The 27,059-nt window shown below is 37.3% G+C and overlaps 1 protein-coding gene across 4 annotated transcripts in view; it reads left to right on the top strand.

The window, feature by feature from the left end:
- The window catches only part of LOC139114057 (retinoic acid receptor RXR-alpha-B-like), a 103,711-nt gene that overhangs the window by 30,947 nt on the left and 45,705 nt on the right, over positions 1-27,059 (top strand). For all 4 annotated transcript variants that reach the window (XM_070675549.1, XM_070675551.1, XM_070675548.1 and 1 more), the window contains exon 2: positions 1,611-2,042. In XM_070675549.1, coding sequence (XP_070531650.1) covers positions 1,611-2,042 — 432 coding nt within the window. The remainder of the gene's footprint in view (positions 1-1,610; positions 2,043-27,059) is intronic.

Raw genomic sequence — 27,059 nt, 5'->3', positions numbered from 1 at the left:
AGCATAACATTGATAAAATATATGCCACACTGTATGTTTTGGGAGAACATACTATGTAAATTGCTTTAGTAGATGAAGATTGTGTGGTATTTATAGTATTTATATGCATAATAAAAGGAATAATTACAATAGCAATTTTGCTGGTCTAGAGATTAGCACATGTGTGTCTCTAATGAGAAGCCTTATATTATAAATATTGAGAGTACACTTTAAAGTTTCTGTAGCTTTGCATATTTTAAAGTAGTATGACGTTGTATGATGACCAGTGTCGGACGATAATGATGGAGTATCATTGCTTAGCAACGATTGCACGGAGACTTTGTGATGTATGCAGGAAAATTTTGCTATTGTTTTCAAGTTATTTGTATTGTATTACTCCGTGTTAGCATCCAGAGACTAGATTATGTAATTTTCTTTAATAAGTGGATGTGGGTTCTTTTACACCAGGACCAATTCCTGACATGTCCAAAAGTAATGCAGCTAGCTGGCTGGCTCATTATGCAAATGACCTGTGGTCTTGGCCTATCTACAGAAGTCAAGCAGCTACCAATTTTCTTTTATATTTTGCGGGGTAAAATATGGAAAATAAAGAGTCATTGAAACAAACAATCTATGTATTGTATGCTACAAATATGACATACATCTGTACAAATGCAAAAATCAGGATGGGTGCTTACCCGCTTTTGAAACTTTCATCGGAAGTTTAAGGTTGTGCTTTTGTCCAAGTATGTGGGGCTAACAATCAGAAATGCGAGAAGGAAGCGTATAAAGTAACCCAAAACATACAGGCAAGCTGTTGCTTGTATTTTTTTGTAATAACTAGACAGATACCCGTGCTTTGCACGGGTCAAATATTGAATCGAATCATCATTAGACAACATGGGGATATCTCATCTATAGAAACAATGCCATATGGCAGGAATGACTATGTAATTTTTTTAATCATTACTTTATTTCATAGAAAACAATACTTACTTATAAAGAACATTCTCAGTAAAGCAATCCTCACCCTCAAAACTATCAGACATGACTCGTATATTAGAAAATGACAAACTCTCGAAAGTGATAAAGTCCAATGTTTGTCCCCGAGACTTATTAATTGTAATAGCAAAGGCTGGACGAATCCATGTATCTAATTCTCTGAATCCCTGAAAGGAAGTTTCTGTTTGCACTGTCTTGAAATTTGCCTTGAGTTGAGATGAATATTTGAATGAGTATTGATCCAACATTTCTGTCTGTTTCTGTCGCCCGGCATTGCTGATTTACTGCACACCCGTGTCTTGTATTCGTAATTCCAGGATATTCTCAATATTTAAATGTGGTAGCAAAATTTGATGCAAAGTCGGAACACGTGATTGTGGCCAAATTAAAGGATAGAAAGAAAATCCATTGTACTGTATACATTTATCTGTATCTACATGTGTAAGTGAATATAATTGTTTTTCATTTCATAAAATATTAGGCTAACATGCACATGATATATTCTTGAAGCAATTGTTATTCTAATGTGTGCTCATGGAAATCCTTATTTGAGGATTTTATTGATGAACAGCTGCGTAGATTGAATAGTGCAAAGATTACAGTGTATGGTTGTTTTGTTTTGTCTGCAGAACCTGGCTACGGACAGCATCAACAGCACCCAGGACAGCCCCACCAGCCACCAGTCAGTTCAGTCACCTCTCCACCTGTGCAACACCTGGGGAATCAAATCTCAGTAGGCTCCAGAGGAGACATGCCAAACACACCAGTGAGCTCCGTCACATCAGGCATGATGTGCTCACCGGGCTCCATGGGCCACATGGGCTCTGTGTCCAGTCCTTCGCTGGTTGCCATGAGCCAGCCAATAATGGCCGTGAACTCACCTTTGGGCATGGGCATGGGCGCCCAGCATGAAGACATCAAGCCGGTCATATCCAGCCAGGGCAACCTGATGGCCAGACAGATGCACACAGGGCCGCTCACACCATCAACTCCACCCACACCAACACAGGGGGGCTCCTTAAACAAGACAATCTGCGCAGTCTGCGGCGACCGAGCATCAGGTAAGGCAGACATCCTTTCTGCTAGGGAGGTGTACTTGAGGAATGCAGCATTTCCACATCATCACAGATTTTTCTACCCACTGAAAATCTGTGATTTACCCATACATTGTTTACAATTGACGATGATGATACTGGTAGACTGCAGTAATATATTCTGAAATGCTGAATTTACCAGTGTGCATGGTGAATGTGTGTGTATATGTATGGGGATCATAAAATTGGATGATTCTCTCTTACAGTTGCAGTAGGTGTTGAATGAGTGAGACTTCACATGGATCGGGTTTAGCCATTTTGCATCTTTGTTTTGTTTTGTTTGTCGAGGTTTCGTCTGCATTAAAGTGAGACTTTAGCAGATGTATTGCAAATTCTCATTGCTTTTCTGTTGTGTTGAAGTTACAACATTCTGTTTTCCAGCTGGCGTCCAGTTTATATCATGACTTTTATAAGATATGTGCATGGCAAATGCATTCCTATCCATGGTTGTACGTGCCCCCCTCAGGCACTCTCCTAATCACCCGGTGGTTTGACCCCTGTTGTGTATCTGTAGTGGAGCCAGACAAAGGATCCAGTGGTTCTGTAGAACTTAAAAGTCACCTTGTGGTCTGAGGCAAAGATTAATCTCAGCATTTATAGATGACACGTGTCCCTTCCTGTGTGATAAATTGTGTATTTGTGTACTCCAGTGTGAGTTGTATACCCCTGGTAAACTTTGTATATGTGTTACTGTTTTGCATAATGTACTTTTAGCATCTAAACACATTGTGTGTGTTTGTGTGTCTGTGTATGCGTGTACGCTGGTGTGAGGTTGATGTATGTTCTGTGTTTATAGCCTGCCAAACAGTTCACTGGTAAATCGTATCTTTCACTTGTCACATGACCACCAGCTTTGTGCACCCATTCCTGTCCGTATGTACACTTTCTGGATATGTTGTTGAGCGTAATTGTTTTATAATCTTTGAGATTACTTACCTGTCTGTACTATCAGTTGTAATATATCAGTTGATGCATGGATGTATCGTTTCTCCATAAAACGTGGATTTTTCAACGACTTTCTGCCACTGAACACCCTTCTTCTGAGTGTCATCATAGGATAAGTCATCTAGTATTTCCAAGAAAGCGTGGCTGGCAAGCAATATGCTGATTTGAAATGTTCAAAAAACTCTGTGATGTGTATGTCAGTATGCAAGGTTACAGAACATGGCTAAATGATACTGGAACGCCTGTCTGTGACATTTCAACCATCTCCAGGTACAGCTTTGCTGATTTGACCACAGGAAGCTGGGGGTAAAATGACTGGGAATTCCCTCAGTGTGATTTATGGGATTACGGCAGCCGACAAACACAATATTGCATGTAGTATGTAATTAAAGGCAGGTTTATTGTACCTGTAGGAAACCCTAGTAAAAGTTGACTAAGCAACCACCTGTATATGTATGGGATTAGAGCCCATTACAAATGCACCAAGTACAGGTAATATGTAATTAAGGACAGGTTTATTGTGTCTGTATGCCAAACTTCACCCCTACGTGGAGTCCTACATACTTTTTATGGCTTTGAAAGAAAAAGCGTGCCAAAGTTGACACTGAACATGATTGATGGAGCACTTGGTCTTAGAAAAATCAGACTTTTTTCATGACCATGAAAAGATTGATCAAACAGTTTTTGTACCAACTTATTTATCATATGTTATTCAATAAATAGTCTTTTATTTTATGATTCATCATTTGAAATATCAATTTTGATCAGTGTTGTATGTTCGTGTATGAGTCACCAATGCATTTGCTTGGTGTATTTACCATTATTTCAGCAATATATTGTTAACATTGGAACAGAGCATGATTTTCTGAACTCTCTGCATCAAAGTGAAGTTCTGATTGAATTGATACAGCATTCAATCGTCTCCATTTTCAGTCATGTTCCTATCGCCATTTACCATATAACAAGACACTTCTATGAAAATCTTTTGTGGAAGTCAGTCACCTTCCAAGTTCATTGCCACAAGACCAGACCAATTTTCATCAATCATTTTGACCCCATTGCATTCTTGCCAGGGGGGCTGGATGAGTCAGAATTTGGTTCCTTTGTAAGCGTGGCATAATTTCCATTGAAAATGGTATTCTATCTGTTTGAGAAGGAGACCCGTGGGAGTAGAAGTTCTGTAGACTGCTTTTGCTACACAACGACATTCAGCTTTTGTGTACATGCAGTGTTCAATTTATTCTGACTGCATGAATTAATGTAAGAAAACCAATTGAATTTTGTACAGTGTTTTTCTTGAAGCAGTAAGTTTACAGAGAACAGTAAAAAATTCACTGATCACATTTTTGGTCACTCATCTTCCAGAGTAGGCTTTAATATCATTCTGATTGTAAACCTGTCATTTCTGTATGCCATACACACAGCAGATATGATAAATCTCTCGTATCTCATGCCTGCAATCAGAAGAAGTGTAATCTTTCCTTGCATCATAAAAGTAGATAAAATCAGAATTAATTGTCAGAAATCTCGCTGATCACCAATTGTAGTTGTGTTATTAAATATAGCAACACAGGCGGCATTTGCTGCTGCCGACCGAAATTCAGACAAATGTTGTCGTAGTGCACCTGTCGTTTTCACCACTGTTTGATGTCGTATCATGGCATCTTGCTTTTATAGTTGCATTCAGAACACCAGTGGTATCAAAGTACCGTTTTCACTATTCATGTATGGTTATAAACTTCGAAAGAAATTTTCAGACAATTTTTAATTCTTGCATACCAGTGATTGAACTCTGATGCCAACACAAATTAGCCCAAGTGCCATCAGCATCAATTTTCACAGATACAAAGATCCTCCATGGTACAGTATTTCATATTCATCCAAAAATTGTAGCGCATATAAGTTTCCACTGCTTCTATCACCCTTTCATCTGTCTATCACCATGTGAAACAGTCCAACTTTTGCAGCAGAAAAGAATAGGGCTGTCCCAATATTGTATGATTTGAGGATGTACATGCAGGAGAGGCCCTGCTGCCGAAAGTTTTGCTGTACCTAGGGGGCTTTACCAACTGATAGAAGTGGTACCTTCTAGGGTACTGTTACTTTTCAAAGTGTTAGATGGGCCGATCTGTTACTGGTTTTAGGTTTTTGTGTGATGCGAACCCCAGCCTGCATAGTCGTTCGTATGGACTTGTGGTTGCTGATTTCCCTGTTTAGATGATCACTGATTTGGAATTCAGAAGTCACAGGTTGGCCTGATAAACCTCATCATGGCATAAGATTAACTTGGCCTTGTTGTGGCTAGTTCCCAAAAGAATCCTGGACATTTCCAAAACCCAGTCCAAATTTATGGATACTCAGTTTCTAGTGATGCTGATATTGCATACAGTACATCAGACAGCCCGTACGATATTCGGTGCCATATGGGCCGTCCAACATACACCCTAACCACATGGCAACTGTGCAGTGTAAATCTTTATGGTTCAACCTTTTCATTACCCGGATGGAAATCATGTCATCAGCAAATGTCATTCGCTTTAGCATCAGCAATCCTAAATCATTCATTATCCATTGATAGTGTCATGTTGGCATGGAAACTAAGAATGACTGATCTCCCCTATGTCCCATGTCACCTAGTCTTAGCTTCCCAGATGTACTGATAAGATTAGGTGAACTTTGTCACCCAAAGGACGGCATGACGCTTGACTCAGAACATGCATTGTGTTTGCAACAAAATAAAGTTGCCTCAGCGTGAGCAATAGCTGTACAAATGTCACAGGCGCTCCTTAGTTGGGTAGTCTGCTAAGTAGATCGATTTTCGGATCGATCTATTGATCCCGTAGTCGATATGCCCGCCACTGCAACCTAAATACTCACAAGGTGTGCAACACAGTCACTCAAAAAACACACCACCCGATTTGTAAACTGGCCGTGCGCTCGCACAAAACATTCAGAACTACACTCCCATATACCAAGTTGGATCACAAATTTACCCATCTCGTCGAAAATCACGCCGATGAATGTGTTGCTCGCATCATCTTGAAGAAATCGGCCGTGTTTTGAGACCAAGCGCAGTGAAATGTGGCCTGCAGAATGATTCTACTATATGATGTAATTTTTTCCACTACTGATTGGCTAATCAACGGCCAAAACAAAGGTCATGGCAAAACGTCACTGGTGTAGTATAGCTGAACCAATCAGCAGTGGAAAAAATGACGTCATATGGTAGAATCGTTCTGCAGGCCGCATTTCACCGCGCTTGGTCACAAAACACGGCCGATTTCTTCAAGATGACGCGAGTGACACATTCATCGGCGTGATTTTTGAGGAGATGGTTAAATTTGTGATCCAACTAGGTATATGGGAGTGTAGTTCTGAATGTTTTTTGCGAGCGCACGGCCAGTTTACAAATCGGGTGGTGTGTTTTTTGAGTGACTGTGTTGCACACCTTGTGAGTATTTAGGTTGCAGTGGCGGGCATATCGACTACGGGATCAATAGATCGATCCGAAAATCGATCCACTTAGCAGACTACCCAACTAAGGAGCGCCTGTACAAATGTCTCTTGGGTGCGTTCCAAATGGGATGAATGTCTCTGCCTATTTTGGGCAATATACATTCATGCACCCCAGTCAGATTTGTCCGTCAGATGCAGAGTGAATAGAATTCCCGCCATTACTAATTTGATCATTCTGTAGAAACCCTGTGTATGCGACAGTCCTGTCTTCATGACAAAAAAACTTCCAAAGAGTCGGCGCATTCTAAGTTTTGAATATGAGTAGTGTAAATTGCTGAACTCAGTTCCAAACTCTGCTTACGATATTAAAATGTGTTTGTCAGAATTTTAGGCTTTTTGTAGAAACATTCAGAAAGTTGCGCCAAAAAGCCAAGGTACACAAGGATTCAGTATATATGTAATTTTTCTTGCCAGCAAGATAATATGACTATTTCCACAAATTTTATATTTTACATGAATATTTCAAAAATCCCTGGGGGAAAAGTCAGTCTACAGGATCAAAGCTACAGTCTTGAGAGAGAATTTTTGGCACTTCAGAAGTCAGGTTTATTCAGCCTGCAATATGAGACAAGGAGAGTTGGCTCGGCAGACACAGCAAACGGAAGCAACGATGCGATTTCTGGTGCCAAACAGAAATCTAGGTTAATGAGCTAATGGCTGGCTGTACATTGTATATATATCAGCTCTGTGCAAACCTTGGTTAAAGTATACACAGTGAGAATATACTCAACTGTCATCAAATCAAATGTGAATGTTATAATCTGACTTCACACTCATATTTAATGAGGTATTTCATGAATTCTCACCATACAAAAATCCTTGCTGATTTTGCCCCAAAAATCCATGCTGATTTTGCCCCTTTTAAAAAACTACATGCCGCCTTTTTCTGATCTTAATACTGTCATATATTAATTGTAATACTTTTATCCATTAATATTGACCAATGAATAGATGAAAAATTTTCTTTACATTTTCTTTAAAGTGCTTTTTATTTTGTACAAAAAATATTTTGCAAGTTTATTGAAATATGTTCTATGATTTGATGAAGTAATGACTTTTACGGTAGCTATATATAGTTTTGCCCAGTACTCCTACATGTCATTGGAATTTCCAGTTGATTGTCAACATCCTGAATGGACAAGTGTTTGAACTTTGACCTTTGCTCCTCTTGATGAACCCCACGGCATTGTTGAGACTGAATTAATGCATAACAAGCTCACTGTGACTGATGAAGCCCACTTTCCAAGTTCAAAACTGTGTCCATCACGTCCAGCTAGCACAAGTTAGAGTTGAAGTCTTTCTGGAAAATCGGTGTGTATCGGTGTTGAGTTTTTCAAGTAGCTTTTGTGTACTTTTCATCAACACCAATGTATTCTGCAATGGGTGACATGCAAAGAAAACATTCAGAACATACATTAGATTAGCTTCGACGGTATTTTTGATCAATTTCAGGTTGTCTGAATTACAGACATCCATGAATGAGAATGCGCTAATGTAACCATGTCTTCGGTTTTTGTTTGCTAATTGCCTGAAACATGTTTTTCTGCTTGGCTGTTTGCCATGTAAAGTTGCTGTTGCAACGACCTTGACATGTTTGCCTACAAACGATAAACAATGATGGACTCTACAGGACTCTCAGACATCAACTGTAGTAGCTGATACACTTTATATGGAAATTACCTCTCATCCGAATCCCCTGCTTGTGCGTCATTCAAGAGTTTGAGAACAATAGGGAGATTTTTGCTGCTAAGCTGAAGAAATTATGTAAAGACTGGTTTCTTTTCATTTATAAATATTATCAAGGTATACTCTCACCTGGACTATCGAAATCCCTGAAAGTTTGAAAGACTTTGCATGCAACTCCTTACTTGGTGTTTGTAGCTTTGTGAACTGAATTCTCACTTTTGTAATTCCAGGAATAGAGCCCAGTAACATGAGTGTACCTGTCAGGGCTGACTCGATTTCTGCCGCCAACAAAAACACAATCTGATTATATTGTTGTTCATTGCTAGGACGGCCATCTTTCCCGAGTCTGTTTTGACACATAAAATGATAGTATTGGCAGCCTTGGGCTGTAAATGCAGTGACTCAATTAACACGTCCCCATGGTAATCAAACCAAGCGTCCCACGGGACTTAAGGTAAATTGTCTGGAGTAGACAAGAGATTGTGATGTTGTTGACGCTGCTGAGGAAAAGTGAGAAGAAATGAATAAATAATCAGTATTATCTTTTCCTATTTGTACTCTGTCACATGGATTGCAACTTTATCCCAGGTGTTTCTAAATAAAGTGCAAAATAATGGATGACGGTTTTGAGACATGTAATGTGTGACCAAAAGTTCTGGAAACATTTTTGCTACCTTCCAGTATACGTTGTAGGTGCACGTAGCGAGACAAAAAAAGGTAAAAATGACTTTAAACAGCCAATAACGTTGAACGGTTCACCTCTACTATGAAAATATTACCTTAACTTAATCGGAATTATTAAGTCTTTCTATGAAAGCAACATTTGTGCCGACGTAGTTTCATATAAAAATGCAGGCAAAGCAAAGATATAATCAACGGAATAGACCATGTTCCGAAACGCGCGAGACATTCCGAGATATCGCGAGAATATGTGGTTCGCAGTGGACGTGTTCTCGCAACACAGGACAAACTGCGTAAAACAGGACAAGTCGCTAATTACGTTAAACACTGCATAAAATATATGAAGTTGCAATCTTTGCTCAGTTCTGCACTTTTTCTAGTTCCATACAAAGTTTGACTTGTATTACTAAGCTGGAAACCTGTCTATACGGGCATGTATTAAAGTGTCGCGAGATCTCGCGATCAGCTGAACATCGTCTATTTGGGCTTTACAGTTGCTGAAGATAGTTCCCTTGTAAAGGTATTTACGACGCCCAACAGTTAAAAAAGATTACGACTTTTAATCCCTCTTCATTGCCAAAGTAGCAAGAAGGGTCCATAGGTGTTTTTAAGCCCAGACAATAACTGAATTGGCATTAACATCAAATAAATGCCCAAGGATAATACGTAATATTTGGCATCTAGCAACTAGGTGACACATCGCAAAGAACTCTGATAGACATTTCAAAAGCCCAGCCTTTCTATTAGTTCTGACAACGTGAAATAGACAATTCGAGTTCAATCAAAGCTGGTTGGTGCAAAAGTTTAATCCTTTGAAACTTTCCAGTCAGATTTATATTTATCTGTTAATGAGATTCATAGCTGTACATTTATTTATGATATGCAGAACTACATAATGTCACAACAGTGTGCAAACAGTATATGACCGGAATAATTGCAGGTAGACATGGTAACAGGTAAGGCCATCTTCACCCGTGAAAGCTTTGAAATGCTAAGGTGTGAACAAATTTTACCATTTATAAGTTACGTTCTTTTAATTTCCTGATTATTGCACCTATGGAAAAGTTGTTAAATTTTTGAGGTACCTGTAAATATTTTGCTAAATCAGTCACATAACCATATGGCTACTGACCTTCACTGGGCTGACTCCAAGCCTGGTGTACAGAAATAGGAAAGTGTAGTGCAGTAGAATACAATAATGCAGATCACATGCGCTGTCGAACAGCAAATCTTCACAAATGATGAGGTTTTTATGGAAGGGGAGTAATTTTTGTTCTGTATAGAAATCTTTCACAGTTTGGTCAAACTTGTAAACATTGGTCTGTAGCAAACTATGCACAAAAACCCCAAAACTAAAAACCTCAAAGAATAAGGCTGATATCACAAATAGCGTCTGTCCCATTCTCTGTGGACCTGTGTCATGGTTTTATACAAGAAGAGGGCTTTCTTTCTTCAGCAGTATTCTAATTTTGTTTATGGAATGGAAGTTTGCTTTGACCTTTGACCTTACCTATTATATCACAGTACGATGAAATAAGATGACTTGTTTTAGTCTATCAGAGTGGGCATGTTTTAAGACACAATTGGCTTTGTTTGAAAGAAACCCCATGGCCAACATTTTCTGATTATGCAGCCTCATTCAGTTGTTTACATTCTAACATTTACAACATGTTTACTTGTAAAATTTGTGTGCTGTAAGGTATGTAAACAGCACTATTGGTGAACCACAGAGTACGGGTACTCAAACACCTCCTGGGCAGTCATGCATGAGTAAAAACTAACCAGCATGCCATATATGTGCACATAAAAATAGAATTAGAAAATAAAATGTTTCAAAATTTTTGCAGTTTTGATCCCACATTCTCATTCAAGCAGATAAACCATTCAAATTCTTCTGTGAATTTTTATGAAAACATTTTTAGCTGGTTTATGTCTACAGGTCAATGAATTGTGCCTTGACAGTATCATTATTATGAATGTAGGAACAACAAAATAAATATGTGGAAATAACAATTATCAAAAAGAATGTATGACAACCGCACTCAGCAGACAATACAAAATTGTTCTTTTGAAAGTGGCTTTTATTTACAGCTTGGCAAATTTGCTGGGTCAAAACTATGTCTTTGTGAGGTCACAGTGATCTCTAAGGACAGTTGATAATTTGAACACACAGATGACAAGGGAAACATATTTCATTTGACTTCACAGACCTTCCCTCTTCCCTAAATGCAAGTTTGGAAGTGCAAAAATGATTGAGACAATTATGAATTACTGTCTATTGATGTTTTAATTAAGCTTCACCCTGTGAGCACCAAAGTCAATTTTTGTTGCCGATATAAAATGTAGCCCGGTCAATTTTTTCAAATTTTTGCCAGAATTTTGATGATAAACTGTAACTGTTGAAAAGTGATGTCCATTTGATCCAAAAATATCAAAAAAATTACAGAAACATTCATAAAGATTGTAAAATGTTGCTCTAAATTTTGATGGGAAAAATTATAGCATTCAAAAGGGTTAAGGTAATGTGCACCTCGAAAGTGAAAGACTTAAACTTTTGCTCTAACTTTCCTCAAGGAATCTTTCAATCATTCTCTTTCAAAATCAAAAATAAAAATAGGGGGTCACCGTGCAAATTTTTGTACTAGAGAAACAAATTACCCAAGATTTACCGATATTAGAAATTCAAAATGGCCGCCGTCCCTGTGTTAACTCTATGGAGAAAAATAAAAATTTTCAAATTTCAAAAAACTAAGCCGATGAAAAGTTTTTTTTCACCAAGAGCTTTAAAATGAACCCCCACATGTGGTATATCAGAAGAGAATTGTAAAAGTTTGAGAGTCCCAATGTCTGTCCCCAAGGTGCGTTCTACCTTAAACAGTGGAGGTTCTTGAACAAGGATTTCAAAACAAAATCAGAACAGTGGGTAATTTAGCATCATTCATATTTACATAAGTTCAACGATGTAAAAGTGGTGTATTCATGTAGTTGATGAAAATTTTTGCACCCCAATTGAAATATTCACCTCCCTTCAGGCCAGTGTTTTCACTTTATCATGCATGTATTACAATTATCCATGGCCCCTGAGAGTACAGTGTGACCATCAAAAAATATGGCAACCATCCATTTCTGTGTAATTCCTGTGTGCTTCCCAGTGGTTGTTTTATATGGAAAACGGAGGCAGCAGAATGTGAGTGTCAAGTTCAAGTGTTCCCATGAAACTGTTTTCTAACCATGACTCATTGATTTCCATGGAATTTATGGTAATGAACTTTTGAGATTGGAAACCTAATTGACCGTTAAAGTTATGGAATGCTATATCTGTTATGTTTGATATCAGCAGGAGAGATGTCTGTATGCCCAACAGCTTGTCACTAGAACTGTTTTTATATGCATTCCAGATACTCTCAGTTATATTGATTTTTATCAAAAAAATGTGAAAATATGTTTTCCTTCATGGCTTTTATTCTCATCCATATACGTGTACATATAACTCGTACTGATACACGAATCCATATCATGTAAAAAGCTGTAAAATGGTTAATTTTGGATCATTTTCTGAAGATGCCTATAACATTCCTTTGACAATTTATTAACCTTCGAGTGCTGTACTTTTTTCCCACCAAAATTTTAGTGCAATATTTTACCAATTTTTATGAATTTTTCTGTAATTATTTTGATAATTTTGAATCAAATGGTCATCACATTTTATCACTACAGTTTCTTATCAAAATTGTGGCAAAAGTCTTAAAAAAAATTGTCTGATATATTTTTTAAAGGCGACAAAAATTGACTTTGGTGCTCAAAGGGTTAATTCAGTAATAGTTTGCAAAAATTTTGTTCACAAATAACAAATATTTATGGGGAAAATGTCACTCCTTTGATCAGTAGTGTATAAGGTTTGTGGCCATCAGCAGAATGACCTGAACCTAGATCTCGTGGACGTCAACATCACTTCTTACACTGTTACAATTCAGAAAGTACAGCTGCTTCCGCTCACTTGGACAGACGAAGGGGAGTGCATGAAAGGAGGACAGTGAGTTGTGACAGCAGCGTGTCAAATTGAGTAAACCATTCTGAATGAGTCATTCAAATGCCAGTGAGACCTTGAAACACTACTGTGGTGTTTTTTCCTTCCGAAAGTGAAGTAATAAAGTTTGATAAAAAGTGCCCTCGGGGTGGGAGAGTTGAACTGCTCCTGGTATCGGAATATGCTTTCTGCAAATGGAAAAATAAATCTTTTCTGGCATCATACATGGAAAATGCACACATACCTCCCATCTCATTCCGTTTGTTAAATTTCATCCGTAGTGGAGAATATTCATATGTTGGCTAGATTTTTATAGTGAAACGTGTTAATCGGTGATCAGTTGTATACAAAATATGAGATTAAAAACAGGTATCATGTACTATACATGTATATTCTATGCTAGCAAAGGTGTGGCTTAAATCTTTCTAAGCATCCCGGACGCTAAGTTGAGTGCTTCTATACTGACAAACAGTAGAGTATACTACACGTGTGTACATCTAAATTAATTTTCCAAAAAAATTGATGTGTCAAAAATTCAGTAACTTTTCAAGTGCCAGTTGGTCACTTTGGTTATGTACATGTTAAATATTTATGGGTGTCAATTTTCTTCCAAGATGATAAAGAATGGTGTTACATCGAAGCAGTTGTGGCAAGGCCATGTTATCACAGCTACCTCACAGGAAATGATGTCATGTTGTGGCCTGTACAGACAGCTAATAATTTATAACATCATTATCTTGAAAAATTGATGAAAAATCAAATTCATTGTTAATAGCGTTTTGCATTTGGTTGTCATACAATCTGGATTCTTCCATCAGATCTGTGATTTCTCATTTGCCAAAATGAAATAAAATTGTTTGTTATGATTAATGTTATGATTATGGTTAGGTATATGTAGACAAGTAAATGAAATCAAAAATTCAGTCTTCCTAAAGTAGTCAAGCAAATTTCCAAACCCCTTTTGGTTGTCGCCATGAACGAAAATTGCTGGTTGGAAAGCACTGCATGATGGGAAGGCAAGCTGTGCTGTCGGTGTTGGAAGGGGACTGTGGTAAATCTGGTTGTGCAGAGACAATACAATTCCAAGGGCAATGACATAAATGTAGGCCTTGGGTATTATAGATAATAAAATGTAAAATTCAAAATGAAAATATGGCGATAATTTGTTTATTGATTCGAAGTTTAAACTGTGGTAAACCTGCTGTGCTTTAGGAAATGGAGATCTGTTTTCAGGCATTCTGCTGGTCGGTTTTTGCATATTGTAAAAGCTGTGCGCCAGTGGTTTATGTCTTAGAAATACACGTATCACTTCCTTTTAAAAATTTGTCCCTGGATAAATAGTTTGTGATGACATAGTCTGTAGACAAACTGAGTGGGACTGTAGACTGTTATAGATATGACTGACTGAAATGTTACCTACTTAGTGAAGAGATACTCATAGGTAACTATTTTCAAAAATTTGACTCAGATACAAAACAACATGAATACCACACAAACTCACATGACTGCACATTTTAAAGCACAACCACCGTTGAACAGTACATGATTCTATCCAAATCTGGCATCCTTACCAAAACCCACCCTACCAAAAGTATATTTAAAGTATGTCCAAAGTATCAGTAATTTTTCAAATGTGAGTAGGGATTAATTTTACTTTGACAGTTTGATATATTCATGGTAGATTCAGACAAGCAAAACCACATTTCTGCAAAAACGATGTAAGGATTTTTTTCCTGTCCTCACGTGTGTTGATCAACACCTATAGACTATAGCCTAGGCAGTTGTTTTCTATTCTATTCTGGCTTGAATTTATAAAATAAAAAAAAGGAAATTATGCTATGCTTGGCAAAAAGTGTAACACATAACGTCCGGCTGGTATGGCCCTGAACAGTGAAGTTATCCGATATCTCCACTTCTATGTTCCAGAAGTACATATACCACTATATATGTAAATATTCCTGGTTTGTTGTTTCCGTAGATCTATCTTGTTTGCTTGAAAAAGAGTCAAATAAACAACGCATGGCCTCGTCATTTTTGTGAGAGACTAAGGATGAGAAACAAAGCTATAATTTTTTGTTAGCTTAAGGCCCATATGTCACAGCAGTGACTGCAGGATGGATCTGTATGGCAGAAAGGTTATTTGGCATTCATTGTAATAACATTAGACATTGTATATGTTGTATATAAAGTATCTGTCTCGCTCTATTCTGTTTCTTGCTCATGTCTAGCCTGCAGGTGTATTTTCAACATTTTGTCTCAATTACCAAAAAAAATTTCCATGCAGTGTCCTATAACTTGTAACCACGAACTTATACTTATTAAGCCTGAATCCGCATCTGAGAAGATTTTTCTCATTTTCAGTAAAATCCCCTCCCACTCCCCTCCCTCCACACATACACACTCAAGCAGAGAATGATCTGATTAGTTTTGTCTACTGCGTAAGCTTTTCGCTTTACGACGATGTTCCAGAACTGAGACATTGCGACAATCGTGACCTACTGACACCATTTGACGTCAGAAGCGTGTCACAAGTACGCTCCAAGGCTGATGGGTAGACACTTCCCTATCAATGGCCAAGTGTCAGTATACAGCTGAAGTAGCTTTCATGAGAAAGAGATACCCACCATTTACATTCATCGGATTTTAAAGACCTAATGTGAATTTGCTCTTCAGCAAACCATTCATCCCATTGTGAAGTGCTCGTCTCTCCATGCAATCATTTGATTTCCATGGTAACTTGCCTTTTGTAGCAAAGTGCTTAAAATCTCTACCTGCTTTCAGTGTCAGTAATTTTTTCCTCGTGACTGGCTTCTGTTTGTTGACAGATATTTTCAACATATTGACTGATACTGTCTCAGTGTCACTGGTGTACCATCAACAAATGCATCGTGAATTTTTGCGACCTCGTTCAGCTAAATTTTTATGTGAATATAACGTACACGACACGAGCATGTTTTGATATAATCATGCAGTGTCTGGAAAGTGTAGTGTTGATATAGAAGACGTACATGTCAATATTTCCTATTCGTTTTCGTGTGAATGGAAAATGTTTTATCAGTGTGAAAAAAGTGAGGGAAAAAAATCAAATTTTATTCAAGTTTTCTGTTTGTAAAGAATAGAGTGGCTTTGTGTTAGTTTTATAGCCAGTACAGACTCAAAGCCAAAATCATCGCAAATTTAAAAAATTCCTTAATTTTCCCATTTTAATAAAATCAGATTTTATATGACATCATGTATTTCCTTTTGACTAGGCTGTGGTCACATTTGATATTATTTTTAGCTAAGACAGATAAACTGAACTTTTAACCTATAAGAATGTCTCTTGTAGAGGTCAAATCAAGGTCAGTATATTCTGGAAATGATATTGTACATCCACCAGTGAATAATTTCCAAATCAGCTTTTCATATCTGAGTCTGAGGAGTTGAAGTTCATACACACTTCAATATACCGGGGTAGGAACAGCATTTTCATGACAAAGTTCGTAGGTTTTGCAACTTGCATATACATACAAGGGAGAGGCGTACATGTATAATACAAGAGAGATGTGAATTTAATACCAGTGTGATAATAATATGCAAAATTGTTGTTTTTCCGAGCTTGGGTTTTGGTAGGATAAGTATTTTGAACACACAACCACGGATATGAACCTTCAACAACAAAGTTATGAACATTCCTGGTGTTTTCAGTGGCTTTGAATTGAATCTTTATACAGGTAGTGACAGGGTTAAAGGGTCATTGTCTTATTGCACACCAACCATCTATGTTCGATCTCGCAATTATGTTCAAATTTGGCAAAATCAATATAAATGATGATTTTCTATGGCAAGTTTGTAATGTTATGGCCGAGTGAATTCTCAGTTCAGAAAATCACACCTTCATCACTGACACCCGTTTGATATTGACTCCCTTGAACAGTATGAATCCGGAGATTATCTTTCGAGCATGTCTGCTTAAAAATGGGAGACAGTTGTGAATCTTCAGGGGTCAGCTCCAAGAAACTATACAATGTTTCTTGTTTTTGCCATTTCTGTGCTTGATTGCGAGTAAAATATCAACAACTGTCATTGAAGTAAGACCCTTAACCCTTTCACCCCCATATCCCTGTCTAGAGATCCAACTTTGCCATAGAAAACAATGGGATTGGTTTAAACCACTGTGGTGAAAGGTAATGCCACTTCAGTAAGTACTCTCGTGAGTTTTGAGAAACAGTTATTGTAACAAATCAGATTAAATAGCTTGTTTCTTGACACTTTAAATCTAAGGATAGCAATTTTCTAAATGCATGTGAAAAAAACAGGATGCAATGGTATATTTATAATGGGAATAATTTATGTGTAATCTTGGCGCAATCCATATATGTGCTGGTTGATGGATATGTGGTTGTGTGCCTGAGACAGACATCCACCATCCATTTGTACTGACAGAGTACATGTTTGTCAGATTTGAAATGTGACACATAAAAATACACAACAAATTGTCAAGGGGAATGATGAGTCTATGATCTGTTTATTTCGACATTTCACTCGTTCATCAAGACTTCAAAAAAATGACCCGGTGAAGAAAGTAATTTATAGTAAGATTGAACTCACTGTTAGTTTTGTCATGAGAAGACAATTTTTAAAAGTTAACCCTCAACACCTGCCGAGTCATTTATCGTTAAAGTTTGATTAAAAAAATAATGTAAAATAACATTTTAATGGTATATTTGCTTAAAATGGTACATGTAGGTGTACCCGTGCTACAATGTAATTTATTCTTTTCCTCTAATAATCAAATTTTGACTATGATAACTTGGCAGAAACTAAATAAGGCATAACCCAAAAGACATAGTCGTTGTCATCATAGAATATCAGAAAACCATGTAATTTAATTTTTTATTTGATGATAGATGTAGAAGAAAAAATAAAATATTAAAATATGAATAATTTGTTCACATATTCCTTAAGAGAAAAGACTAGAATCTTCATATGACAATTTGCAGGGAAAAGCCATAAAAATCAAATCTAATGTCCATCATGTAAATCAAGTATAACAATTAGTTGTTGCAGTGTTTTTAGCTCATATTTGGTTTTGTATATAAATACCAAAAAGAGCTTATATGATGAGTCTGAGTGGCGTCTAATGTCTGTATATTTGTGGGTATGTGCGGATGTATGTCGGTCACACACAAAGGCTCCCATACCGCCAAAGCTACCATCTCAGTATTTGGTGTACAGGTAGATGCAGGGGTTGAGATGTGAATTTGTTCAAATGAACTTGTCAGTGTCAAAAATGTGCATATGAGGTAAGAAAAAGCGAAATCCTGCAAATGTGCAAGAGTGATGGCCAGTGTCTGAAACAGGCTTGAGTCATTTCCTGTCATTGTTTATGAACTGTTACATATTAACAGACCAGATCGAAACCATAGACAGTAGAGGGGGGGAAGACTGTCTATGGTCCAACTAAGAGGAACTAACTGTTTCTGCTATGCATGTTGCTAAAGTTGAACTCCAGTACCTAAAGTTTCAGACCTTATTTACTTTTGTCATTCTTATTTTTGCTGGTTTAAATATTTCTTGTTGTTTTTCTGGTTGTACTGTGCAGAAATCATTGTCATAACATCAGCGTAGAATTTTCCTGCTCTAAACAGATAGAAACAATATGTATTGTTGATCTTTGGTACCCATACTGGTATATAATATACCAATTCTGATCAAATTTGAGCGACACCGAATAATTGCGGTATTTTTATTTATTTCTGTCACATCTGCATATTTGCTCATACAGGCACTGACATAGACAGATCAGATAAATATGTGTATGAATTGAAATCGAGCGCCTGAACTCTGATATTTAGAGTGAGATTGGTTTATGTCTGGATGACATTGTTTCAAATATTGATCTATTCTATACACAACTGCCATGGTAAATATCACTGTGATGATACGGGCAAATGTCATCATTCTTGTTTTGATATAACCTAAAAATTGCACGCAAAGTTTCAGCAAAGTGCAGTCTGATAAATATCCGATGTAGAGATGGGTTGGTTTTTTACGCTATCGCACTATGGTCTTCATTTTTCTGCCATCCTCCCCTCACTATGTGGTGGGGGAGGACCACAGAAAAAAGACCGTTACGATAGCGTAAAAGATCAACCCATCTCTACATTGGATTTTAATCAGACTGCAGCAAATTGTAAATGTACATTTGTAGCTTTTCTGGTCTGCGATGAATATATGTCTTTGTACAAATTCGATCAAAGTACATTACAATGTCTGTCATCAACATACTCTACCCAGAACATTGGTTTTCAATACCATGAGAACGAACTGAGAAGTGTGTGTAATCGATTTCAAACTGTGAAATCCATGAAATCAGCTTATTGTATACATTTTTGTTGGCATATTTTGCGTCTGAATGCTCTCCATAATTTACATATGTCGCTGATTCTGTTCAGACATCGATGAAACAACCAATTCTTTACCTCCAACCCAATGGATCGTGTCTCCTATCAGAATCTGATACTGTGACGTGCTTTCCCCGAAGGAAGGAAGTTTCAAGACTTTGTGCCAGTGTGTGTTTTTGCATGCGTGTATACATTTGGGATACATCCCCATCAGCGTATCGGTGTTTACTGTAAAGAGCATGAACCCTTATGCCACCCACTCTCCACTGACACACAATGCGTATGAATAAGTTATTGCACTGTGCGACCTTCTCGAGATTGTGGAAGGTTGGAATGAACTTTACTGTTATTTCGAGAAGCATGATTCAAATCACTGAAGACAAGAAATAATGGCCACATTAAAAACAGGAAAACAGTATAAAAATTGTATTTTCCATGAGGTACATTTAGAAGCCCCCATGGTCGTGATGTTTTCAAAGCAATTTATAGGAGAGATTGCAGCACACATTTACATGTAAATTGTTCTACTTTTAATTTTTGCCCTAATATCGAGCAAAAAATGATGGTTCATAAAAATGTAACACAGATTTAATAAAGGATTTGATAACAAAAATATTTGTATTTTTTCCTAGACAAATTACTGGCAAAAAGGTAAATTATCAGATGTGGTGAAAAATGAATTTCAGAAAAAATTACCATTGGTTGAATTACTGATTGGGCAATTTAACTGAAATGGAGCAGTGGAGTTTGAAATATTAAATATATCAGTTTATTAAAGAAATGTCTTCAATAGAGCTGGGACTGGTGTTTCTCTCTTGTTTGGAAATATATCAGATGTTACAATGTTTGGTTGGAGTTTTGTACCAGTCTGTTTGAGTATTTTTTCTGGTGTTGAGGGGTCATGGATAATTTTGTCATTCACTTATTTGTTTTGTTCATTGCATCGGGCTTATAAATATTTACTTATAAATACATCAGATTCAATAACTTACAGAAAAAAAAATGTACTAAAAGCAAATTGTTAGCCACACAAGAGAGTGAACTCATTGTAAAACGTTAGAAAAGTCATCACACTGAGAGCAGAAGGGCTTTGGTAATAACGGATTTTGGTTTTCTTGTTCAAATTCGCATTTATAACTATAATATCGCAGTTTATTCAACATAGAAATTGTATCTGCCAATTACTCAATCGATCACTGTTCAGATTTTGTTTTGAAATGTCTGTTGTTCAAAGACCTGTTAGCGTGTAGTGTAACACATTTTTTCCCTGACATGATGTTGCAAGCCAGAGGAGCCGTCCAAGGAGAAGACACTGTCCAGTGATGAGACTTGTCAAAATAATTCAATCTGAAAATGTTGACACGTTGACATGTTTACCAAGTACAATGTAACTATCATTTCAAAATGAAGGGATAGACTCAATAGCACAATCTCTAATCTTGAAACACTATGCCATGGCATAAAAGCAGTTGCTGCATCATGTGAAAGATTTGTTTCACATAGCCAACAAATCAAAAGTACTGTCAAATCATCGAGTAATTTCCCCCCTACATTGAAGTCTGCATTACATTATGAATGTACTGCTTGTCAGTCTGCTTGATTTGCAGTGCCACCAGCATTTGTATATCAGTGTATTATCTATTGAGGTATCCTTCATCCTTGTTAAGACTCACGCTCCGGAAGCTGACACTCAAAAAGTTGTTTCTCCATGTTGATGACGTACGACATCACCAAAGTTTCCAACCTACGCAATGTACCAAGGCCACACAATCCCTTCTTATCCTAGCTACCAGATGTCTTTCATGACATACGGTAATGTCATGCTCATTGATGCCTGAGTTGCAAGCTGAGAAAATTATACGATGTTAATTAAAGGTGTATATCTACAAAGGATAGCCAAAAATGTAGCGATTCCTCCACCTATCTGTTTGTCAGTCTGTGCCTAACTCATTCTGGCAGAAACTTTACACAGAGCTTCAATAGCATCCATGTGTATCTGTCTGTTTGCTTCAGTGACTTGGTCTGTGTCTGTTACCACATTTGTATGGGTACTTTATCAGTTTTTACTTAGACAGCCCAATTTTAAATTTACTTCAGCAGTACTGAACTGTGACCTCCCAGAAAACAGAAGGGCATGTCGATTGGCTATTATGCTATAATTGGGAACATTATGGTATATGCATGACATATCACGTAAATGCCTTGTGAATTTGATATACAACTTTGGCAAACATTATTTGAGATGGCAGAATGGAATGAATATGGAGTGAAGAGTCTTACATGAACATCAAGCTCCCCGCCTCTCCAGCTTATCCTGATTAAGTTGAGCTGCACCACTGATAAAAACCATTTTTTGCAAAACAATCCAAATTGGAGAAGGCTGAATTAATTCTGGATCACCATTTCCCTCAAGTTACCATGGATACAGAGATCCAAACATTCCTCATGCATGTACCTTATGAAAAAACAACTAGAGAATTAATGAGAAGAGAATGCCATAGACAAGGATGATTGATATCAGTGTTAGATATTTTATTTTAATAGTTGGAAAGAAAGTGACCTTTATGAGAATGACAGTATCCAAGTCTGGAATGCCAGTCAATCTGTTGATCCAGCTCACGTGTGTAGAACCCATGATGGAAAGAATACTACAAACACAAAAGTGTCGTCCTTGTTTGGTGGCTAATCCAAGCAATGCAGATATTTGGTGTAGAATGGTGAATTGAGTTTTAAAATCTCAAAATTGTTACATTTATGGGAGATTGCCACAAGGCCTTGCAGCAGCGAAACTCAAAATTAGGCTGCAGAAAGTCAAGAGAGATCCCACTGTCATTCTCTTCAGGGTTAGACCATCAAAGCATTTCTTAAAATTGTAAAAATATGAAGGTAGGGAACATGTGATCATGGATTTTCAATGGATTTTGTTTGTCTATGTCACAACCATGTGATCAGAGAGGGAAGCACATACAAGCCAAGGTGAACCATACGTAGTACAGTGAGTGTGCACGGTCATCACGTTAAATCGACACGTGAAAGAGGGATACACACATGTGAAGCTTACACATACATGTGGCTGTCACATACGTCATCGTCAGGACAATAAAACCTGTCAGTGTAAAATTTCATATGTGAGAGTTTTGGTATTATTCATATATACACTATATATCTGTCTGTCTCTCTTCTGTCTCTCTCTCTCTCTCTCTCTCTCTCTCTCTCTCTCTCTCTCTCTCTCTCTCTATATATATTATATATATATATACACACACATACATACATACATACATTTACATACATACATACATACATACATACATACATACATGTACATACATATGCACATACATACACACAGTTACATAGTGTGTATATGTGTGTGTCGTTGAATGTGTGTGTGTGTGCAGTTTGATCTGATGAGCTAAAACAAAATAAAGACAAAGTAAAAAGGTTGTATCACGGCATCATTATTGTTAGAGACCTAGGATCGGAGGAGACAAGAGAAACGAAGATACAGTTATTTGAGCGACGATATGAAAAGAAGCATGTAGTTTCTCTCATGGCCAGAATACTCTCATGCCAAAATTTTTTTCAAGTATTTGTGTAAAAAGATATATCAAACATAAATTTAAAGTCGGCTGAAACAGGGAAAAGGTATTTTATTGTGGCCAACATGATGATTTTTAACAATTATGTAAGTGCTCTGGCAAGAGATTTTTCCAATTTCTATGGCTCTCAAAGTCTAGACTCAAGAAATAATCAGAGGTAATTTGTCAAAGTCCTTGGACATCGAGAAGTATACAATCACCCAGTAATAACACAGCCAGGGTTTGCGCTAACGTTCGCCACAGTCGCAAATTGCGAATAAATCGTCCGATGTGGCGAAAAAAAATTGCTACGCCTTCGCCACGCGTGGCGAAAGCTCGTGACCGGGTGCCGTGTTGACCCTAGACGCCTTCGAAAGTCACGTCAGTCTTGGGATCCCAGACCGACGGTTTTCCCGAAGGACCAAGAATTTCGACATGTGGGTGTTCATGGTGATCGATCCGAAATATGTACTGGATTATTTATGTAGCCTACTATTCTAACAACTAGTCGTTTTTACAAATAAGTCTACGTTATTTTCCGCAATCCAAATTTTCAAGCACAAACGCTGCAAGCATCGTACGAAACATTTGACCACGTACGTCGCGTCAGGATGCAAGCATGAAGGGTACTTTGAGTTCACGCCGGCCAGCATAGCAGCAACGTATTCCAAACAGCGCGCACCATCGTTAATCACGCCGGTTCTGTCACTTTAAACGTATCAAAATAACCCGTAGATCGCTCAGACTATCGAAATATTCAGTCATTTAAATATCTAGCCTTTGAACGAAATAATTAGTTGCTTTGTCGTACGTCATCCGATGATAGACGGCAGAGTTCGACCATGCAACTCTGACAGACTAAAATGATGGCGTTTGACTTTGCCCAGAGCTTAAATGAGCATGCGTGAAAAAGTTTCAAGATCCCCAGTTTGTATACTCCGGTCAGTGTGCGGTTTGGGTAGTTTCGAGACACCCAAACAATCCAAATGTGTTACGAATGCACGGTACAATGCCATGCAGCTTGCGGGCAGCTACGATTGCCAACTACAAATAGTTTATTGATTGTTCTCAGCTGGGAAAGAAACTAGGTTTAAAATAGCTTACGAAAAAAAAAGGAAATAGGGAAACCACCGAGAAGAGAACAAAGACAGACGAACCACGTTCTAGACCATGGTCGAACAAATTTCAGCAAGGTTTTTGTCTGTACATGGGTGTATAAAATGTGAGACTACAGATGAGTCGGTTGGTCATAGATTTGTCGTATTGACGAACTGCTCTTTTGATTTTTCACTGAGTTTGCGAATTTAATTAATTTTCAAAACCTTAGCAATTTTTTAATACCAATAGTTTTCTTTGATACTTTATGGACAATGCTTTGCATAGTCAGGCAATCACTGTAATTTTATCCATATCACCAGATAACGGTATAAAGCAGTTTTTAAACCATGTAAAAAATAAAAAAGAGGAACAATTATGGCCAATGATAAGACTTTGATGATTTTTTCATAACATGTTGTGCAAGTTTTGTTCCAAGAAAAGAACTCGATTTGTTGTTTGTGTCATAATAAAGATTAAAAATAAACAGAAGTTTTTTTGTCCCTGTCTATAAAGAGAGGGGTCAATTTATTCACCAGCATTTATGAAATATAGATCTGAACAGAGTTAAGACCAATTTTTGTTTAATAAATATTTTTTAATTGAAGGACAGACAACTTTCACAAAGGACCTGGAGTTTTACCGTGCTCCTCAGTGGTCATTATTATGTGCAGCTATAAATTGGCAGAAAATGTGCTCAGCAGTTTATCTGTCAAGGAATTAAAGTGTATGTACAACAGCCCTGGCCCGGCCCTGGCCCAACATTTGGATAATATAGTACAAACGTTATTGAAAATAGGGTTTGTGCAATTTGTATGTGAAATTGATTTGTTGGGTGTGGCTAATAAAAATTGCTTGTGGCTAAAAAAATTTTGATCATTTTAGCCACACTAACAGGCTGTGGCTACAATGAAAAAATTCCTAGCGCCAACACTGACAGCTCATGAGCATTATAATGGAACGGTCTTTGACATGCCGACACCAGCCTGCACAAGATACTGTGACAAATTCAAGTGTGAAATACCGGTATTTGCAGAAATTATGTTTGATATTTTCACAAATGAATGAGTATTGTTTTTTGGGGAAACAAAAAAATTGTAAAATGGTGGAAGAATATTTCCTTGGAAAAAATTGAGAGGGATTTGAAAGTGCACTCCTGACATTTTAACATTGTCAAATATGTCAACTCTTCAAAGCATCTGTATGAAGGTAGCAAATATTTTTAATCAGAAATATAATGGAGACTGTACAGTGCGTGCAGCGACACAAAGAGCTGAAAATTGTCCTCCGTCATTGTGTGTATTGTTGGAAACATTGAATCACACCTCTTGTGAATGACTTTGCGGCATTATGATCACGTTTACTTTATGTTATCATTGATTCATGGTGCTCACTAATGAAAATGCAAGTACATTTCATGAGATTATTTACATGAAGTGGGAGATTTTCCTTTGTGGTAGGTTGTCCAACAGAGACGGTACTGGTTATTCTTACTTGTTCTGCCTTGTTACTGGTGTCTGTTTAAAGATACTATTATAGTAATATTTTCATTGTTTTTGTTCAAGAAAATGATATTTCTTCTTCTTCCTCAAGTGTGTTGATATAGAATGTAATAGTCAAGCCTTAGTCAGTGTTTGAGTGTAGAAGGTTCAGTTCAGACTTTAAAAAAATCAGTTTAAATTATCAATTGTTACTTTGAGATTTCTATATTTTTACTTCATTTATAATTACTGCATTGCTCTTAAAATCTAAATGTAAATGTCAGTCCTTGACCAGTTTTTTGACGAGTTTAAGAAAGCAAAAAAGATTTTCACTTGTTAGGTTTCTCATATGCAGGTAAATACAGTACCCCTAGGAATTTCCGATAGCATAGCAGCTAATTTGCATAACAATATTAATTTTTATGTTCATGAATTTCTATTGTTTTACCATAATTACAGAGTAGTGGCCACTATGCTGTAATTGCTCTGGGGAGAGCTCTGTATTCTCTTTTGTAAGGCGGTGTGCTGTATTTTATATCGTCCTTCACCTATTTTGACATTGCCACCAGTTCACGTGAATAATATCAATTTGGATTATCTCCAAGAGACAGGTCTATTTTTATCCGTGGCATCGTGTTTGAGCTTTTTTTCCGGTACGAGATACAAGCGCTTGGGATGTTGGACAACTTTTCCTATTGAATGTTTTAGATGCCAGGGTAGCATTCAGATGGAAAACTGTATCACTTACTTATATTAGTTTATTAATCGGAGTGTAAGCAGAGAAGCCACAGGGATGTTCTTTCTAGATTTGAAACATTTAAAGCGTTGCTGGCAAAATGCCAATCTTGACGTCGTCCGATGAAGCAGAGGCAACAAAAGTGTACAGTTTGCAAGCTATCACAAGAACCTTAAAGAAAAGCATGTATAAATAACAAGATTTTTAAAATTTACGGTTTTCAGAATAATGAAAGCTGTCTCGTGTAGCTGTGGGGACAGGAATCCAACATCGGTGCCAAATGGATGCAAAACTGTCACGAAACATGAGCGATTCCTCATGATTTGTGGCCAGTTTTTATATAATACTGAAGTCTCGTAATGTCTCCAAAGGAATTGAAAATCAAATGTTTTTTTTCAATAAAAAGCGGCGACTATGTGATAGCCAATTATATTTTCATGGTGATGCTAATGACCTGAACCAAAAGGCATGATAAAAAAACGTAAACACTTCCGATCAGCACAGAGAGCCAAGCATTTCATGGATGGACTTGCTTGTTTCACAGCTCACTTATTTTAACGAGTGTCAGTTAACTGTCCAAAATTACAAGGTATATATCCTTTTCAAAGCGCCATCGTTTTTTCATGCTATTGTGCAGTGTATGGATGACCATTGCTATGGTGCAGTTATATCCTGCAAATTTGCTGGGAATCTGTGAACGACCTTCATCTTCTGTTTATGGTAAGAGGATTTAAAGGAGTGAAAAGGATATACATGTACATATCATTTTGCATGTAGAAATGGTCATTACATGTAACCCTTTTACCATTATGGTTTGGTCCAAACTCATCATTATCAATGGTGATTGTGG

This window comes from Ptychodera flava, chromosome 16 (assembly GCF_041260155.1).
Source record: "Ptychodera flava strain L36383 chromosome 16, AS_Pfla_20210202, whole genome shotgun sequence".
Taxonomy (NCBI): Eukaryota; Metazoa; Hemichordata; class Enteropneusta; family Ptychoderidae; genus Ptychodera; species Ptychodera flava.
This window is presented reverse-complemented; position numbering and strand designations above follow the sequence as displayed.